At 45.5% G+C, this 20921-nt stretch overlaps 1 protein-coding gene across 6 annotated transcripts in view; it reads right to left on the bottom strand.

Annotated features, from left to right (window-relative positions):
- Positions 1 to 490: 490 nt before the first annotated feature.
- The window catches only part of LOC138721589 (exocyst complex component 3-like), a 31578-nt gene continuing 11147 nt past the window's right edge, over positions 491 to 20921 (bottom strand). For 4 of the 6 annotated variants that reach the window (XM_069858869.1, XM_069858870.1, XM_069858865.1 and 1 more), the window contains 10 exons: positions 19156 to 19273; positions 15177 to 15251; positions 12901 to 13001; positions 11782 to 11874; positions 10415 to 10547; positions 9074 to 9184; positions 7412 to 7567; positions 4292 to 4413; positions 3597 to 4190; positions 2696 to 2766 (listed from right to left, as the gene is read on the bottom strand). In XM_069858869.1, coding sequence (XP_069714970.1) covers positions 4007 to 4190; positions 4292 to 4413; positions 7412 to 7567; positions 9074 to 9184; positions 10415 to 10547; positions 11782 to 11874; positions 12901 to 13001; positions 15177 to 15251; positions 19156 to 19273 — 1093 coding nt within the window. In that variant the 3' untranslated portion in view covers positions 2696 to 2766; positions 3597 to 4006. Of the gene's footprint in view, positions 628 to 2580; positions 2767 to 3596; positions 4191 to 4291; positions 4414 to 7411; positions 7568 to 9073; positions 9185 to 10414; positions 10548 to 11781; positions 11875 to 12900; positions 13002 to 15176; positions 15252 to 19155; positions 19274 to 20921 lie in introns of those variants that run through there. The other 2 variants (XM_069858866.1, XM_069858868.1) reach the window with 2 other exon arrangements.

The raw sequence follows: 20921 nt of genomic DNA on the forward strand, positions 1-20921 counted from the left end.
GCTGTAAAACTCTTACGGGAAGAGCTCCCCATCCCACAGCCAGCACCACGGCGGGCTGCCCCCAAACCAGACCAGTCTTTGTGTATGGGGAGTGAGGGAAGAAGCAGCTTTGTCTGCATGTCCTCCTGGTGCAGGTCAGGCTTCGAGGGGCGGATCCAGGTGCCAGAAAACCCACAGGCACTGCTGGCACTGCGGGCTAGATAGGATTCGCTAACGGAGGGTCCTGGATCCCTGGGGGAGGCTGCGATGCCATGTCATCCTCTGCACTGTGGTGCAGCACTCCCTGGTTTCATGAGATTGCATGAAACAAGGGATGGAAATTTGGCAAAGGAGAACCTTCCTCCTCCACACACCACCATGCTACATCCCAGGAATAACTACCAGGACTCGGCTAAGCAGCAATCTCTCGGAAATTTTGAATGAATGTCTTTCTGCCATATCCCATTCATCTTCTGCCTGGACATTACATAGAAGATTAGGATTTGGGCCAAAAGTGCAGGAACTATGTCTTCCATAGCTGTCAGGCTTCTCTGTGCATTTGACTGCATGGGTTCCTGAAGCTTCCAAGGAGCTGTGATTGCAGTTGCTGCTGCGTGGGAGTGAGACCTCATGTTTCTCACAGGAGGCCTGAGGGAAGGCAAGAAAAATGCTGGGTAATTAAATAGCACTTGTCAGAACACGTGCAAAAGTCAAATACCAAAAACATCCTCCCTATGCACAGACTCTTGCATGAAGCTGTATCAACATTTACCCGCCTAAAATCTCCAGTTCCTGGGTTACTCTGGCTAACACAATAGAGAGGCCCGGAGTCGTGGGCAGCATCCCTGCTGCTCCCTGCCCACTCTAGCCAAATGTGCTCATCCTCTTCTGGGAGGTTATTTCACGTTAATATGAAACAACCAAAGATAACACTTTTCCGAAGTCATCCCACTTCCATATACAGAAGGGACAAATACATGCAACTATTGTGTTCCTGGCTGGGAGAAAGCGGATAATTCCCAATGTACCTGCAGGTCACATCCTGGACCATGGCAGCAAAAGTGCAGGGCTGGGATGAAAGGAGGAAGGTGACCTTCCTCTGAGCACACTTTGTAACTGATTTCACTGTTACTGCTGGCCCTGAGCTTAGGTGAGGCTCCTAACCTGTGCTACACATGATTCCACCGTACTGCGGACTCAGCTAGGTCTTCTGGGATTTGGGATCCTGTTTACCTGGGGGATTTCAGAAAGTAGGAGATTAAGTGACTTACAGTGTTTTAAAAACATGTTCCTGAATATCTTTTCTAAAGCAAAGGTGATACTATGGGTAATTTCTTTAAAGGAGGGTATAAAAGAGGGTGGCTGATAGCCAGTTCATTATATCAGAATCAGTTTACATTAGGAAGGGAAAGCTTGTGTGCTTATTAATTGTTTCTTTAATTGCCTTCACTCCCTGCTGCCAGGGTAGCCCGCTGTCTGCTTGTGCCTGGAGGCCCCAGGTCCGAGCCCTGCGTAATTCATACCTGATCTGCTAACATGGGGAGCTATAAATAAATAGTGACACCAGAGAGCAGGGGAGGAGGTGGAAAGGGACTGTGCTTCTCGACCTGAGATACTCAGTCAAGTGAGCCCGTCAAACAAAAGGTGACTGGTGACAATCTGTAAATATTAGCTGAGGGAGGCTGTTTCTGATAGCTGAGAATTCCAGCCTGGAAAAGATAAAACCAAAATATCTGGCTCTGAGCTGGAGCTGGGCAGATTTGGACTAAAAAGAAGTTGCAGATTTTTTTAAAGTGAAGCAAACAGCTACATGTTCTGCACGAAGATGTATTTTTAAACCACGAGGACCTGCTTAGTTTCAAGATCTGCTGCAACTTACCTACCCCTAAAAAAATACCCAATCTGTGACTGCAAAGGAATCCCTTAGGAAACAGAAAGAAGATTGCAGGTGTTCCAAATGAGCCCTGGCAATTCACCCCAGGGGATTTAAGGCTTTACAGTGACAATCATCCCTCTGCCTTTTATCCCTCCTCCCTTCTGCCACGCTGCTGCTGCCAGCATGGAGTGGGCACGCTTGCCTCTGGTGCTCTCAGTCACCTGAAAAGGACCAAGCCCAGTTTAATTAACACAACTGTCATGGAGAGGGCAGCAATAGGGCTCACATATCCCTCTCTTTGGCACCAGGGAAGCAGGACACTCACCAAGGAGGAAATCCCTCAGCATGCCCGGCCAGGAGGCAGCAGCACTTGCCTTGGAGACCCTGCCTGTTCACATAGGAAGAACCGGGAGGGGGGGGATGCTGCAAAGAGAAATTGGTGTGGGAGCGCACAGATAGGAGCAAAGGATGGAGGAAAAGGACCTTGTCTTCTCCTTTGTTCCTCCTGCAGCCCTAATCGTGCATCTAAGCATTTGATGCCCTGTAATGCCTACAACACGGTGCTTCATGACATGGAAACGTGCAGGTGGTGTGAGGGAAATAGAACTGGCATATACAGCAATGAGGACCTTTGGGAGGTCAGTCTGCCTCCCTGTAAGCTGGACTGCCCACACCTGTGCAGGTACACGTGTGACACACAAGCATGCTCACACACACACACCTACCTTTGCTAACAACAGAGGCAGCCACAGAGCCCACATTTTCTAGGTTTTACTTCTATATCTGCAAAAAGCAAGTTTGCTTCTGTTTCTGATTCCCTGCAATTATCGTGAAATGCCTTCAAGAGAGCAGCTCTGTCTTCTCGGCTGAGTGAGTCTTTTATGTCCAACACTGCATTCAGATGTTCCTTCCTTTCCAAAAGGATAAGAGGGCAAGTCAGTGAACAAGTCAAGAAAAAATGCCTGCTTCCTATCACTCAGTTTGCTGGACCAGACCAAACACTGGAAGCTGCCAGGCTGCTTTTTTTTATAACCTCTGGCCACCTAACAAGGAGGAGGCTGTATCACAAGAGCTGTGTGAAATATGACTGAGCTCAGTGCACACAGCATCCTTCTGAAACTATGGAAATCTTCACCTCAGGGTTCTAGAAAAATATCTGAATCCATCATAATAGGCTTTGGGAAACTCTGCATTCGACCATTTGGAGGCATTTTTGACATCTTTTCTCCTTATAGCATTGCTTCTCTGAGCAGGGCCACATGATACGAGTCTGATTAGCAAACAGGACAAATGTATTCAAGCCGAACAGTTTTAAACATACAGGAATCTGCTGAAATCAAGAACAGTGCATCTACTCACACCAGGATGACCTCCTCTGAGATTTGGATCAAAATAATATTCTTCTGGGTACTTCCTATGCCAACTTCCTATACTATATGTATCTCTACAGAAATATATAGTTATATATATATATTACTAGTTATGTATGTGTGTGTATATATATAGATATAGTAAGAAAATAAGAATCACTATACCATATCAGATAAGCAGTGGTTTAGCTCAATAGCATCTTCAAAAGTAGTAAATGCTTAGGAAAAGAATATGGAAACCAAATGAAGCATAACATCATCTCTCTTTGCCTGTTATTTTTTTGCTCCTGGCAGACTGCAGTTTAGCAGCTTCCTCTGCTGGGAGTTATATCATGACTGTCATGTTGAATAGGCACTGAATAATCATCTACCACAAATTGTCTGCTCCAAATTTGAAGATCTTCACACCTTTGGCCCTCATAGCACCCTGTGACAGAGCATCCTACACTGTAATCACGTTAGCCTAGAAAATACAGTCACCAGCACAAGACATCAGAATAAAAGATGGATGTTATAAACCACAGACTTTGGAACAAATGCAGTTAGCTAAGATCTCATGTTCCTAATAAAAGCTGGATTTCATTCCTGTTAACAGCTTCCTGTGAGAAATGGAAGTGTATATTCTTGCTGAACATACCTAGGATTTGTGGAAATAGTTATACCTAGAAAAGGACTGGTGAAGTGTTAAAGACGAAAGCCAAGCACTTAGAAGTTATGAAATGCCTGAGTTAAGGATGTTCTTGAAACATACACTTGGCACACATGCCCATCAATTGTCCATTCAGGTAGTATTTTTCCACAGCATTTCTGGTTTGTTGACAGACATTTCACCCTTCACCTCTACAGGATGACATCTCAATTCCACTGCCTGATACCTGACAAAGTTACAGATCAAGTTAATCAGCATCTCTGAACAGGCAGCACTGAGTGCATTCAAAGGCAAGCATTGTACCTGGCCCAGGGTGCTGCAAAGAGCAAATATCACAGTATTAATATTGCTATAGGTCTTCTGGCGATGAAAAATCATGTAAGAAACTGTGTAAGTAAAACAAATAAAAGACCTCACCTTAGAGTAGGAAACTCTTTGAGAATGGGTAGAAGGGCTATTTTCATCCCCTCAGCATTGGAAGTTTGAATAAGTTCTAAAATTGCTTTTATAGGATCCTTGAGGGGACCAGCTGCAGGACCCTGGGGAGAAAAGCAAGACTGTGTTCAGGGCAAGGGAAGCTGCATACAACATTAAAAGCTGGACTGATATCAGACTGGGGAGCTCACTGCATGCATTAGGGTCTTTGCAATACTGTCTGTGCGTGTACATGGAAGAGTGTTTTTCCTCTGGGGTAGGAGAAAAAAAACCAGGGTGTGGCACAGACTGCTTCCAGGGTGGCTGCTTTCAGCAGCATAGAATACCCTTCTGTATTTCTTTTTGCAAAACAGGCAAAAGTACCTCATTTTTCCTGACATCACCTGTCTCTTGAAATTGTTTTGCCCTTTGGGAAGTCGTTTTCTTCCACAGGTAAGCACAGCTTTGCATGTATGTGAAAACAAGCTCTGTTGGCCAGAACGTGACAGCATTTTTGCTGCCCTGGAGCAAGCCCAGGGACAGCAAAGTGACCTTGGGAAGAGCATGAGGGGACACAGATTCTCTAGAAAAAAAATGGGAAGCAGGGTTGGACACTATAAAGGATATGACATGGCTGGTGGATGCTGCATATCATCAGCTCCCTCTGAGGTAGAACACACAGCATAAAACACCATTAAGAAACACGCAGCATTTTTAGCAAAGCTGGAGGAAGCAGAATGCGGATGAACTGCCGAAAGAGAGCTTCAGGTCTTGCTCACATTTTTCATCGGTGCAGTAATGAAATTAAATTGCTTCCCTGAATTATTGATGCCATCACGTCAGCAGAGACTGTGACAAAGCAAACCCGGAGAACAGGCTGCCAAACTGGGGTAGGAGAAGCCCAGGCTCCCCTGATCTCCACAGGGTATTAGAAACATCAGGCTGCATTCTCTGTGTAGCTCACCTCCACACTGAACATAAATTAAAAATAATAGTAATACTTGAAGCAGCCTTCTCTCTCTTCCTCCGCACTGCAGACACAGCATGTCTAGCTCTGCACAGTGCACAGCGTGTACTCAGCTCCTAGCACACCGATACTGCAAGGCTTCGTACTTGGCAAGCTCACTATTACAAAATGCTAATTGATTTGAAGGTGTCGGATTTAGTTAAGCACTATATCGACAGGCAAGGTCGGAGGTAAACAGTCTGCAACCCAAAAGGACAAAAGAAGAGGTGTCTTGTCAGCAGTGCTTAAGTTCCTTTGACACGTACTACTCTTGGGAGAGAAGCAAGGTATATCCTAATGTGTTTTGAGGATGGAGAGGAAGGAAGAGCCTGGAGAGAGGGCAGAGCAGGGTAGGGAGCAGGTGCAGCCTGTGCAGCAACTGCATAATAAATTCAGTCTGCAGCAGAGTACATATTTTGCATGCATAACCGTGTGCCTCATTCGACTGGCGTCCCCTGCAAATCACTTACGCATGTCTTCCCCGAGGTTTTCGGTTCTCCCACATCAATAAGTGAACAGACTGGGGACACAAGGGAAACAGTGCTAACCAAAAGCAGAATTTTTTCACCCAAGCTAAGTGCAGGGTTTTATTAGGTAATTAGATTTCCTGTGTCCCCTTTACGCTATAAAACCAGCTTTCCTTGCACATTACATCCAAAGCTGATGCTGAGTGCAGCATTGCTGGTAAGCTTCCGAGTTGAGATTAGGGAATCCTCCTGCTATTCCCAATGATTCAGTTGCTCAAGGCATTGATTTGGCTGTGACTGATCCCTCCAGGAGATGTGGGTCTTCAGCTAAAAGCACTGCCAGCTTCCAATTTTACACCATGAAACTAACAAATGCAATGGGTCTGAAAGGTCTTTAGAAGAGCTTCCAGGTGACCCTTTTGATATCATTTGATTCTTTAGACAAAGCAAGAATTGCTGACAAATGGCTTGCAGGGGGATTTATATAGGAGAAAATACATATCTAGTCCCTAGCACTTAAATTTGGAAGTCACGAGAACAACTCCAAATTAATGAAATTATTAAAATCAATAAAGCTGTGACTTTATGTGCTCTGTCACATCTGAGTCCTGTTACCAAACTACCTTTGTAATCATCCAGCCTCTTGCGAAGTACTACGCCTGGGCACTCTCAGCTTACATTTCCAAATGAGCTGTGGCAAGGGACGTTGCAAGGCAGCAATTCTCCAGCTGGAGCAGCCACAGAAGGGGATGCTGCAGGCATTGAAGTTCCTGCCCTTGGGTAATCAAGCAACCCATGTGACAGCCTGGTGGCATTCACAGATTCCGTGTGCAGCATTGCGAATTACACAAGATAGCTAATTGAACAAAGAAGCTTTTTTAAGCTTCCAAGGTTGCTTCTGCAAATCAGACCTAACATTTTTCCATAAGTTTTCTTCAAAGGTGTGACTCTGCTTTTATACCCAATCTATCCATTTCGTAAGGCATCTTAACCTCCTAATGCTGTGAGGTGTTTACCCCTGCAGGAAGACTCATTCCTTCCTGCAACTGTCACCAACCACAACAGCATGAGCATGTTTCCACCCGTGACGCTGCAGCACAGGGAAATGGCTCACGCAGCCACCAGCCCAGCTCTGAGGGGAGAAGAAGGGCCTCCAGGGAGGGAGGAGGCTGATCACAGGGGTAACAACACATTCCCCATGTCCTGGGAGGAGAAGACATACAGGGCAACCCACAGAGAAGGTGAACATGTGGAGCAGTTGATTCGGTTCATCACTCTAGAGGCTCAAGGGAAAGTACTGAGTGGAACACAGCTCTTCATCATCTGCACCTCCATGCCATGTACCAAAGGCTTGCCTGGGGGAGCTGACAGCTTTGGAGCTGTCTCACCAGCTCAGAGGAGCATACCTCATTCTTATTTCAGTGGCAGGAATGTAAAACTTGCCTCCTCTAGTCACACATTTCAAAACTACGAACTAACAGCTTCTGGCAGATCAGAAGGGCTGTCAGCACATCTGATTGTCATTTCTGTGAAGCTGGATACCACTGTGGTGAGACCTCTTAAGCTTTTCTGTTGCTTTCAGAGCCTTTTCCTGTACTGGTGCTGTTCTTGATGATGGAGAGCAAAACTGTAACCATATGAAAGACTTACTAAGCACACTTCAAAGACTGTTTGCAGCATCCTATGGTCTTCTTCTATCTTACTGATGATCCTCCTTCTCCGCACAGAAGATGGTTTCCTGGAAGCGGTCAGAAGGGCCTGCAGATATTCTGTAACAACGATGGTGTTGACAGCCTTGACAAGGGCCTGTTCCAGAGCAAAGACACCCATATTAACTTCCCTGTGCTGAGCAAGGACCAGACCATATCTATAGGGCTCTTATCAATGTAAACATTGGATATAGGCTCCATGCAGATGGCTCTCCCATTTCTTTGCTTAAGTATCCCTTCCATATGCCTGGTCTAACACATGGAGATCCTCCAAGCTGTATGTGGATGACAAAAAGATTGATGATAAGTGTGGAAACATCTAACCAAAAGCAATGGGACCAGTTAGGGGAGCCAAAGGTCGCTTGCACTTCAGAGCAGCAGCGACACTGGGCTTAGCCCCAAGCTAACAAACACATCGGTTGGGGAAAGCATGAATTTACAGACTAAGCCAGACCCAGCCTCTCTGGAGCATCACCACTAGACACATCCCCGGGCAGACCTTTGGGCACACAGTCGTGGCTGGGCACAGAGAAGTCGTCTGGCAGCTCTGAGCCACCCACTACCTGCTGAGAAACACACAGTGTCTGAAAGGGGAGGGAGAAGGAGTATTTCTGAGGGGAAATGGGCTGCTGCACAGAAACCACATTTTCATTAGCATTTGAAATCAGAGCCGGTTTAGGCTGCAGTCCAAAGGTACAGGAAATCCCCAGTCCTGTGCAGAAGAGACAAAGCAAGACACAGACAGCTCTGGCACAGCACTCCACCACTGAGCTGCTGCTTGCCCCAGCACTAATGTGACATAATGTCCAGTGACAGGCTCTAAGCAACAGCAGAATAACTCCTAATTTTTTCTGTTCCGTTACGTTTTTACACATTTCAAAATGTTAATTAAAACCGGCACTGACAAAGCACTTGCAGACCTGGGAGGGTAAGAGAAATAGAGTCCAGTGCTTAGGGGTACATGTGCAGCACAGGTAGCAGCAGCAAATCCAACCTGTGTGCAAAAGACCTCAGGTACCAACCTCAGTGCTTAAGAGCCAGATTCAAAGCTCTCATAAGACTCTGGACAAGTTGTCTAGGCAACTGTAAAGGTGGAAAAGCTTAGGTACTTTGTAAGGTTGTTCTTCATTAACCCTAGTCTCTTTAACTCTGCCTGAGAAACTGCGTTCTTTGAGGATCTGGAGCTTTCACCTTCCCACGTGTCCACTTTTCATCAAAGGGATGATGTATTCCTCACAGCTAAGGCTGAGGCACATTAGAAGCTGAGGTTTACAAGATAATGGTATTGGGGTAATGCTAGTATCAGAGATCACCTAATGTTCCTGCTCTGTATTTGGGAGAAACATTCAGTTTCCACATTTCTTCCCTTGTTGGTTTCTCTGCTGAGATTACAGAAAGGGACTTGCTATCAGAGTAAAGAAGATATCCAGCTGTGTTGTATAGAGGAACTGGAGTGGGATCACTAGATCTTTAAAAGCCCTTTTAACAACAGACAAAATAGTAGTTTGGATTAACATTCAAATACTGTGCCATCCAGAAGTTTAGAGGGCTAGTTTTAGTGATTTTCTGAGTAATATCTTGTTCTTTCTTTCTTATTTCTTACCTTATATGTCTCTGATTTTTTCTTCCCAAATGCCAGAAAGCTTTGCTTTAAAGATTCAAGGATGTGGTCAAAGCCACTGTCAAACTTTTTGAAGTGCTCCTTCAGTGATCCCTGAGGAAAAGGGACAGACAGAGTCAAAGGGTGCACATGTAGAGACCCCGCACAGACAACAGAGAGGAATTATTGTACTTTTGCTCTTTCTGCTGTCAGAAACAGTCTCCTTCATGAGCTGTATCATCCTGTGCCTTCATTTCAAAGAAAAGCAAAACATGAAAGAAGAAACAATTGAAACTCAGGAAAGATGTATTAAGTTCTTAAGCCCCAATCTGGAAGACCAAAAACTATGAAAAATGGGTGGCAATAGCTCTTATCCAGGGTCTGTGTAAAACTTGCCCCTATGGATGGTGAGTGCAGGAAGAGCCAGCTGTTCTGTGCTTTTCTGCTCCAGTGTCCTGCTCTCAGCATGGCCATCGCCTCTTATTCAATGGGAAGGTGTAAGAATCTATTAGCAGGCCAACAGGGGATAAATTGTGTTTATTTCATGATTCAAATCCTGTGGCAACATAGCCAGAGGAGGTCTGAAAATCAGAGCCCCAGGTCTCCTGTTCCTCCCCAGCAGTGTCCACAGTCCCTGTCAGAACCAACCCTAAATCCTGTCTTGACTTGTGGGCCTATGGGACAGGCTGGCACTGAGCTCTGGAGACCAAAACTGCACATTGTGGCCAGGGTTTCTTTTGTCATTTTCCTTCTGCTGCCTTCAGCATACTCAAGAGAGCCTGTGCAATGACTGCGAAGATGCTCAGGGGAGCTTCACAATGGAGCACACACCACCAGCTACTATTAGGATCCTGCAGTCGTGCGTTATCTGGATATTGAACTCAGGATATGAAGGTGGGTGGCTGGTATAACAGTTTAATGTTAAAAAGTGTGAGGGAAGGGGAACTTACCCAAGGGAGGGATGCATTTCTGGTCATCCTTCTCTACATCCTGACTACCCATCATAGCCTGGGGCTCTGTGAGTTATCTCTGCCCTGGGAAGATGCTCAGCTGCTAAGAATGAGTAGGTACCAGGTGATGTTCAGCCCCTGCAGTTTGGGTGCCCAGGGGCAGCATGGTGTAACCCTTGGTAGCACAACAGCAAATACTACAAACAGTAGAATGGGGATCTCAGAAACTGGAAAAGATGAAGTTGTCAGTATGCAGCTTCAGACGAAGCAGAGGAGGGTGCTGGGCCTGAAGATTAAACTATGGTTTCACCCATTTCAAATCAGGATGTAAGAGTGAAGTGTGTGCCTGCCCTACAGTTTTAAAATATTTAGTGTTAATGTGAGTGTCCCATACCTTGACTTTAGAAGTGATTGTTTGCAGAAAATGCTCCGTAATCTCATCTTCCATCCTGTCTAGAAATCCATTTACCTTAACGTCCTGACTAGTGCTGGCACTGCAAATGTATGTTAGCTTATGCCATACAGTTCTGTTAAAAACAAAAAAAAGAAGGTGATATGGAAAGTATTAATCAGGTCAAACCTGGTGATTCTCTCAGATCAAAACTCTTCCAACAGTAACCAACATGACTGCCTGAGCAATTGAATGGACATATGCTCAGGTCCAGGGCTGGAACGGTGACCAATATATGTGCACCCTTCTTTGGCTAGCTCCCTTCAAGACGCTGCCACAAGGACATGAAAGCTCAATGCATACAAATGCCACTTGTAGCCACCACTGGAAAAGTAAAAATTCTAGTATTTTCAAAAATAAGGAGGCGTGAAGTGGCCTTGATGAGTGGAGGCTGGATGAGCATCCTGTGTGCCTCTGACACCCTACAAATACAAGAACAACAATCATCTTCCACCAGAACAGACTTCAAGTCAGTAAATCCTAGTTGAAATGATAACCAGCTTGAAAGCGGACATTTTACTTTCTGTGAAAGCTCAGTGTATAATTTCATTCTCAGTGTCACTGTAAAGAATTACATCAGAGAGTCTCGTAACTATTCAGTCCAAGATCCAACATCAGCAACATGCAAATACAACAAACAAAACAGCTACCTAGGCTCAATGAAGGCTGCAATGTCAAGTAAGCACTGTCCGTATGCTGGATCTGGGCATTTTGCTGACTCCAGAGATCCCCAGATAATGTTATGCAGGAAGAAAGGAAGCAACCTTGTTCTCTGTACTGCTGCAAGCACTTCTGAAATTAGCTTGTAGGTGCAAACAGCCTCCCCCACCCTTCTGTAATTTGTTGCTTCCCTCCTTCCTAGCAACACCAGGGAAAGCTTGGCATGTTCGACTGAGTTTCATTCAGCAAAGTAATTAAGATTAGGTTTAAATTGAAGTTCACTAGCACACCCATCTTAGTGCAATGGTTATGAAGCTTTCCCGCTGAGGGTGAATCAGACCAAGGAGAGGAACCACATCACAACACATAGCAGAATTGGCCAGGGTAATGTCCCCACATGCAACACAGCATTGCTGCCTGCCTCCTGCTCAGGGGAGTGGACACCAGGAAGAATGAGATGGTGGACCACAGGCTACAGTCCCTGTACCTACAGAGTCTGGGAGCAGGTGAGAAACAGAATTGCCAGGCTGCCAACACAGCAGTCCTGGCCCTGGTCACAGGCAGGGCCCCCACATGAGTCTTTTGAGTGAGAAGATCAGATAGAAGAAAATTAATTCCACTTCCCCTGCCTCTAGAGTCTTGTTTCTAACCTGAGAATGCAGCAGTTCTCCAGGATTCGTAAGCCACTGCAGATCCCCAGGCAGCCATCAAGTTGGAAGAAGCTTCTTACTTCATTTTCATAGCTAGATTAAAACAGAAAGACTTTTTTTTTAAGCTGGTGTGCTCCATAATGCATCTGACAGTGTTAGCCCAGCAGCAAATGGGGGAAATATCCTCTGATTATTTGTATTTTCATCATGCAGAGTTTCACTCCCCAAGGGGGGATCTAAAGCAGAACAAAGACAATCTCTGTCCTGCCCAGCTGGTGAGGAAGGAGAGCATAGGAATGGCACAGGGAGAGCCTTCGAGTTGCCTGAGTGCCACTGCTAGGGATCAAGAGGCAGGATGTTCACTTTACCATTGCAGTTGCTGCAATGCTTCCTTCTGGAAAGAAACTGGGCTCTGTTAATAAAGCTGCAGAACAAAGCCTCAGCATGTGTGAATAACCCACAAAGACTATCAACCACTTCATCGCAGCTTCAGTCCACAAATGCCTCCTCGACAACTCTGTTTTATAGGAATTTCCTTCCTCTTATAATGTGAAGGGCCAAGGATCTTAAATCAAACTTCATCTCAAATGTTACTCTACAACCAGTAGCACTCACATTTTCTGCTGCAGGGGATACACAGGGAAGTGGATGCCCAAGAACAAAAAGCAGATAAAGGGAGCCAGAAGAAGTGGTAAGAGGGCAGAAGATGAGAAGAAGATATTTGTCCTCCTCTGAGAAGCAGGACAAAGCAGAGCTCCTCACCCTCCCAGGGAACCAGCAGGGAGCACCAAGCCCGGACACACCGGCCACATGGTTGCCCCTCTTTCTGGTTGTTTTTAAGGTCTGAGACTCTCCAGAACAAACATACCCCAAGGCTTTAACCTGTCCAGGCAAGTCTAGTGCTCTTTGTTCCCTCCGCTTTTGTCCAACAACCACTGCTGAGCACATAAACAGCAGCAAAGCCTGTCCCTCCAGTAACAGCTTAATGGGAAACAACCATCAAACAAAAGAGGAGCAATGGCAGATCCAGGTTGACATAGCATCAGCAGTCCCTGCATCAGGATTTCTTTCTTCTGAGCACTGAGGACGTGCCAAAAAGGAAAACAGCATCCCTCCTACCTCTCCAAGAAGCTCAGACACTCCTCCAGGCACACAGCTTCCACCTTCTCGCTCAAGCTCTCGCTGACACGACAGGCAGCTTCTGTCTTCTCTGTTAGTATCTGTGGATTTCAAGGTGTGAGAAAATGGGCCAAAGCTATTTTTCACTGTGTAGTGAACAGGAATACATACCATCCCTCACTCCACTGCAAATCCCTCTGCCTCCTAGGCAACAACTTCAGTTTGGGTTTTGAGAGACTTTGTGGAAATAAAAGTATTTTCTAGGAGCCTGATTTTAATGCCTGATCCTACACCTGTGCTACCTCTGCTTTCATTGTGGTCAACAGGCTGGAGTCAAGTCTTATGCTTGGAATAAATCCTGCCCTTACAGATACTCTCTGCTAGCGATACATATCCAGCCTGGCAGCTCAGCTCATGCAAAGACCTGCCATCTGAGGGAGCACCTGCATTTCTGCATGATTTACCCTCACAGATTAATTTAGGAGCAAATGCTAAAGAAAGGTTTAGGCAGCTCTGTGTGCCCTGTGCCTCTGCTAGGGTTTCTACTAGAGATGTCTGAAGAAGTCAGGTGTCTTCTTCCAAGCCACCACTGCTCATGCCTAACATGGCAATGTGTGTTAGACCCCATAGCACCTGTCTTGCCCCACTGACCCTAGCTGGGTGGCCCGGGAGCCTGCAGGAGGTCGGCTGTGCCAGATAGCTCAAAATCCATCCCATATTGGGCAGGTTTGAGCAAGTGGCAACTTACTGCTGCCCATTAGTTACTCTGTGGAAACAAAAGCTTGAAGGGGAGGATAGCCAGATGGATAAAAGGAGACAGATGGACTCATACCGCTGTGATCTCCTGGTGCTCTGGGAAGCATGAGCCAGAGACAAAGGCTGACTCACATCATGAATGGGTTTTTCCACTGCTCACAACAGATGTAAAAGTTCACCCAAAGGGAAAGGATAAAATATGCTACCCCAAAGTGCCAGGAAACCATGGCTGATGAGTTTCCATGACACCTTGTTCATTTTCTATCTTGTCTTTAAGTATCAGCCTGAGAAAATCAGAAAATCGAGGAGGTGGTAATTTGATAAGGCTTTTCTGTTTCTCCAGGCTTTTCCATTACCTACCCCAGGGCACTCAAAACTGTCAGTTACATGCACAACAGAGCAAAACCACTCATGCTGAAGCATGGCAAGATATGTGGACCACAAAATTCAAAGCAGTCTTTGGCCTGGACCCTGTAATAAAACCTTTGTTCTCTCAGACAGATGCAGGGCTGGGGGAAAGCCAGTTTGGTAGCTAAAAGCCACCCTAGCACTGGTACATCACCGAGTACATCATTGTTCCACTGCTCTAACAGGCACAGGGCAATGCAAGGAGGGAGCTCTCCTGTCTGTGGACTCTGCACTTGGTCCCTGGGTCTGAGATGGGTGAGAAAAGACAGGTTTTTCCAGATAAAGTTGTATCCTCAGAGGGAGGGCCAGTTGTTGCTGACTCACAATGCCCTCTGCCAGCCTCCAACAGGGTGCCTGAGGTTGTCTGCCATCCCAAAGAACCATGGGGATGCTTCCCTCTCTCATGACCTGAAACAGGACTGCTGCTGGGGTGGTGGCCCTGGAGAAGCACGATACAGTTGCATCAGCCCACAGCCTGCTCCTGACCTGCAGCATCACTTGAGTCCACATGAACACTCGAGGATTTATTTTAAGCCTCCTGCACCCTCTGGCCATGGTATGTACTGCTCGTAAATTGGCAGTGTGGTTCTGCAATGCCCTTCAAGCACTTGACTGTGCTTTGACGTAATTTCTTGTGCTGCCTAACCCATCAGGGCAGCAGTCACGGCTACAACCTGCACATAAGCAGGGAACAAGCTGCCTGTGTTTGCACTGCCAGGTACATGGACCTGCCATGGCTTGGCAACTCTTGCTGCTTTCATAAAAGTGTCTGCAGAACTTGTACAGAGAAGACCAGTTAACACACACCAAGACTTACCAAAATATTGCATGAAAATCTGCATGCATACATGAAAATATAATTTCTGCTCAAATCGGCTAATCTCAGGCTCATCTTTAGTTAGTTTAGTTTTCTTTACATACGCACAAGAGTAAAACAGGTTTGGGAGCAAAGAGATGCAGTTTAAGTATTGCAGCTAACTTGCAAGCTTGTAACACACTGACCTTAGCCCAAAGACATTCAAAATTTGGTCTTGCCAAATGCCTACATATTTGTATGGAAAAAAACATAACTGCTGCAAAATATGAGAATTTTCCAGTTCCTTCTGGTTTACCTGAATGACTGCAGTATCTGCACAAGGGGGTTTCCCAATATCAAAGGCTTCTCTCAGAGCTTTCCCTACTTCCTTCTAAATACGAAAAGAAAAGGAGAAAAAGAACAGTTGAGATACATGAGCAGCATTTGTAACGAGTCAGGTTTCCCAACCTCTCTTTATGCATTTGGGCTAGACAAATTTTTGCCTCTATTTTTTGGCCACTCATTTAACCCAAAGCCTGGCTATTTTCCAGCTGACCTAATAACATTGTTCTGTTTTGTTCTACAGTGTTTGCATGAGTTTAAATGATTTGCAGCTTCCTTTCATCACAGTGTCAGCTCGGGTTATCTACAGTCTTCCCTAGTTAGCTTGGCTCAAATGAAGGTGTCTACACAGCAAAACAACATTTAGGCACAACATTGTGCTGCCAACTACTGTATCTGAGATTTTCCACTGTTCCTAGCTCTAGCCGGCACCCACATAAACCAGCCAGTGCTAATTAAAAGCATTCCCTCACTTGAGCCAGGGACTTGTGAGTGCAAAGAGGAGCTGGGTCAGTGTTTAGAGCTACTGTCACGGAGAGATGAACCCCACAAGGCTGCACGATGGGAAGTTTCCCAAGACTTGGCTGACTTGTGTTATTTTGAATAGACTGTAAAAGCAAAACACTGAAGAGAAAGGGCTCATTGCTTAAAACATGATCTGACCTTTATAGAAGCTTTAAACTAAAAAGCTTGGCTTGCTTATTTATTCTTTCATTTCTGCATCTTCCTCCAAGGAAACAGAAAGAATGTAAAGTCTGATGTTCCATTTTCATCTTTGTCCTTTTCTGGCTGATGAATTTGGAAATTTGTGGCTGTCACTGAAGAATTTCATCAAAAGTATATTCAAAACAACTGCTCGGCTATACTCATTGAAAAGTGTTAATCAAATACAAATAAGAAGTTGTAAACAACCGAAGAAAAAATTCCTTTCCTCCTGAGTGCCATCACCTGACTGTGTGCAATTGCGTGAACATGATGTGCTGAGATAATACATCCCAGCCGAGCTGCAGAAACACTTCTAGCCTGCACAGTAAAATGTGTCATCTTAAGCCAACACAAAGGTCTTGCTGCCCAATGGAACAAAGCATGCATTTAGTTAGTAACTGCAAGGCAATAACTTGTTGAACCATGGTCTTAGTTGCTCTAGATCAGATGATGTGTCTGAACCAGCACAAGCTTCATATCCATGGGTGGGCAGCCCGACAGTGCTGACTGCCCATCCAATCACTTCCTCTCAGAAAATACAAGGGGCTGAGTTATAACTTGGGTCCCTTGTCTGTCCGACTGCTGTTTCAAAACACGCAAGAATTTAACACCCTTGAGATCTCTACATAGTTATCGAGTACAGTCAAAATTGGCTAAGAGGCTCAACATGGGTAGGAGGGCATCACTGACACTGACAGGCAGGCGGGCAGAACAACTGCACAGCTTTATTCCTTTGGGTAGCAGCAGGTCCTCTGCCCAAATTCTCCAAAGCACATGAACTTGGCAGTTCTATTTTTATCTACTTGAAAACATAGAGGGAGGGAAGAAGACACAGGTTCAAGTGATCCTTTGCAGGTCAGTCTAAACCATTCTCAAGCTTCTGTCCATCTGTGCATGTCCAGTCCTGCCACCTCCATTTTTGGACAAAGAGCCTGTTTTGAGCTAAGGCTGCAAAAGTGGAGGATAGAAAATTCATTTTCTACCTCTCAGTATCAGAATGAACCCTAGCATCGTGCTGGAAGGTTTGCCTTGCACTCATATCAAATTCTCCAGTACAGCAAGGGCAAGGGGGATGAATCAACAATCCAATCAATGGCATTATCATTTCGAGTTTTCCAACCTTGCAACCTCAAAGGCGCAAAGCCCCCTTGCCCTGAACATGCCTGGGCTGAGGGAACACTGCCTGTGTGCAGAGCTGGCTGAGTTGCCCACAGAGGTGTTTGGAAGTGGTTTTGAACCCCAGGTGGCATCTGTGCTCCCAGCACCTTCAGGTATGGTCACGGTTCTCACAGCTTATAGTTTGCACAGATAGCAGGACAGCACTCCCAGTGACAAGCCAGGTATTCACAAGCGAAATAGCCCATGGCTTATTCTTGGCAGTATTTTTTCATTTAGAAAAATTTAGTCATCTACTGAAGTGGCAAAACCCACACCATGGGATTCACAGTCACAATTCTGTATTAAAATCACTCGTAGATAACTAACAGGATATTTGTTCAAGAGCAGCTTCTGAATATCTGGAATAATGAAGGCCTGGAGTATCCTAGAAAAAGTAATAGGGTTAAAGCGGGTTTTATAAGCTCTTCCTCTGAGCTGAGAAAAGATATGTCCATAATTTTTCCATATGGAGTCAGCTCAGGTCCACTTAAGCTCCCTAGCTTGAACCCGGAGCTAGTCCTGAGCTGGCCAAGTCTGAAGTGAGCTTGGTCATTGCTGTACCACCCTCTCCAGTAATTCCAGCTCTGCCCACTGCGTACAGTGCAGCACCATGTACAGCTGTGATGCTTCCAGAGTCAAGGTAGCACAAAAAAAATGCAGCCAACTCAGGGCAGTGGGGCACAAGAGCTCATAACCCCTGCCAGATCTATGTCAGCCTGCTCAGTGCATGGTGTATAAGGAAAGCAGAAAGTTCATCAATAAACAAGAGCTTTCTCCAGACATTACATTAGAAGGAATAAAAAAAAAAAAAATTAGGAGAGTTAAATTCTCTGCCACTGTGTCACCGTTAGTCAGCATCTGTGAGGGTTTGTCAATGACTCAGTGACATGCTCTAAGATAACCTCACCAGCACTACCCTGAGTAAAGTCATTTCCTTCACTGAAATATGTGCTAAAACCAGACCTTAAGAACATGTGGCCTTCCACAGAGTCATGATTACAAACAGCCCATAAAGATGCTTAATGTTAAACGCTGAAATCAGTAGGTTTTAAGCATATTGTCACCAGCTGGCACCTCTACTCCCATGTTTGTGACAACCTTCTTGTTCTCCTTCACGGACTACATCTTGAGGAAAACTTGGGCAATTTAGAGTACTTCCCCTGGAGTGATTCAGCAGTTTGCCATGGCATTTCCCCACTTCTGCTTCCCAGGGACTGATGGAAAGGGAAGGCGTAAGAGATGAGTGAGGTAACTCCTGCTGCTGCATTTCAGCTTTAGCTGAATCTAAAAGGCCCCACTGAGTTTTGCAAATAGCATGGTTTCCTTTGGAGTTCCCCATTCTGCAATGGATCTTCCCTGCCTCGTCTGTATCCCACTCACCGAGACAGCACTCTTCAAAGGGGGAGCTTTGCTGAGACAAGGAGAACCTGCAGCCCTGGAGCTGAGGCCCCTGTGGGGTTGCAAGGCTGGATGCTCTGCTCTGTCCCTGCGGGACAGCAGTGCTGGGTGTGCACCAGCTGCACCATTTCTTGTGCTGGGCTCTGGAAATAATCTTTGCTATAACCTCACCAGTACCAATTCAGCAAGCTGGAGAGGGCTGTGAGGGGTCCCCATACCGACAAATCCTGTAGCCTCAATATCCTGCACAGCTGAGGCAAAGGGACTATAAAGAAACCCAACCACTGCACACCATGGGCTCATTAACAGCTGGAGAGAAGATGAACAGAATCTTGAAATAGCCCTCTATAAGGAAGTGGATTTCACACATTTTTCCTTTCCTCTAGGCACGTTGGCTTCTGAGCAGAGTAGACTGCAGCACTATGAAGGTGGATCAACCAGATGAAGAGGGAATTGCAAATGTCCCAGCATTTCTTTGCTAAGGAGCAAGGACAGGGCAGCATCCCTTTGGCAGCAGACAGTCATGGATCTTCACACTTGGGCTCAGCAAAGAAACCCAGCCAAGACAGAGACCTTGGGGCTCACACGCAGCTGTTAACTTAGCTGGCTCGGCTAAGTTAACAAGGGCATTCCTTATTTTAAAACCATGGGAATAAAAGAGGCAGATTGCGGTAAAACTCCTGAGTTCTTACCCGGGCAACTGCAAGTAACTTTTCCTCAGTCTTCAAAATAATCCACACGAGACACTGTACACCAAGGGAAAGGTTGTGCTGGGGGGTCTGGCTGGATCTCAGACATGTCTCGCTGCCACTGCGTACAGAAACAAGAGCTCAGCCAGAGGGGCAGCTTCCCGCTGATCCACAGCCCATCTCCCACCTGGCACCCCCTGCAGAGCCACTAAGCAAACAGGGTGCCCTGCACGGACTCAGCAGTGTTTGCAGCATCAGGGCAGCCACAAAGTGGTAGATCATCTTTATCCTGCCCTATTGCCAGCTATTCATTTGTGCTGTTTCTTTTTCTTCTTCCTGTATTTGCTGCCCAATTTACACTTTTTGCCCACCACTTCACTCTCCCCTCAGTCCTGCTGCTGAATTCCTTCGTGGGCTTGAGCAGAGTCACCCAAATACACTTCCAGGGATGCACAATTTTACAAATGTCATATATTCTCTCTGAATACAATAAAAAGCACTTATATACTAGGACAACTGCATCAATACAGGAGCTTTCATTAAAGTTGTAACTGTTTCCAGAAAAGAAAATCCAAATGCTTAAGACTGGCATCTCTTCTCATTTCCACTTTTTTCACTACCTTCTGACACTGATGTAGTCATGGACTGTTCTGGCTTTTTTTTTTTTCCTTGAAGGAATTCAGTATTTGTATAACGAGATTTTCCTATCTTTGAGCTTTTCATTGTATATTTACATTACATATTCACCTCCAATTTCATGCAAGTTTTCAACATTTCATCAATCCATTAGTCTTAACTAAAACTCAAGTTTCACCATTTAGAACCTAGAAAAGTAGCAATAGAAGGGATGCATCCTGGCCACGTGCTTCCCATGTGTCTGAGGACAACACGCAACAGCGTGTCCCCACTACCCTGCCTGGGAAGAGCCCACCTGATGAAATGGTTATGAGCTAATCAAGGGTTCATAAGTTCAATTAATATAAGGAACAGAGAAGCAGTAAGCTTGGATGGAAGCAATTAAATAACCCAAAAGGGATGAAAACTATTAGGACACAAGTAGATTGGAGCTGTCAAGTAGCAAAGTAACCATGGACATGGAGAATCAAACACCTCATCTGCCATTGTCATACAAAAACAAATCACAAGAAAGCTTCAGGCTTTGATGATACCCACAAGCTTTGAATTCACATTGAGCCAAAAGGTCCCAGATGTGCTGCTCTTCAGATCATGGGGAAAGCCACATCCCTTTTCCCAGATGTGGGAAGGAATTCAATGATCAGCTATATTTTTCCTGTGATCTGAACACTGATGCAGGAAATATGGAAACAGCTGGTCAAACTACAAGCCAGATAAAGCAGCAAGAGAACCAAGGAGACAACAGAAGTCCACAGAGCACCATCCTAACATAAAGGCCAGAGGAAATTACTCTGAAGTAATCAGAGTATTATGGTCCTTGATAAAAAAGGTTTAATGTGAGAAACAAAATTGTTTAAGAAAGCAGGACACTGTGCATGCCCACAGGAGGCCAGTGGAGAAACATCTGTCTACCTCAGGTGAGCCCCTGAGCCCAATACTAAGGATTTAGAAAGAGGCATAGTACTGCATGAAAAAAAGGCTCTGATTCTGAAAGCACAGAAGATAAAAGATGCAGCGGGAAAGGCTAAACTCAGCAAGAGTCCTGAGCATCACTACGTTAACAGGAAGCAGGGAGTGTCCTCAGAACTGAAGAGCAGAGACAGAAAAAATGTAGAAACAAAGAATTCCTTCAA

Source organism: Phaenicophaeus curvirostris, chromosome 5 (assembly GCF_032191515.1).
Source record: "Phaenicophaeus curvirostris isolate KB17595 chromosome 5, BPBGC_Pcur_1.0, whole genome shotgun sequence".
Taxonomy (NCBI): Eukaryota; Metazoa; Chordata; class Aves; order Cuculiformes; family Cuculidae; genus Phaenicophaeus; species Phaenicophaeus curvirostris.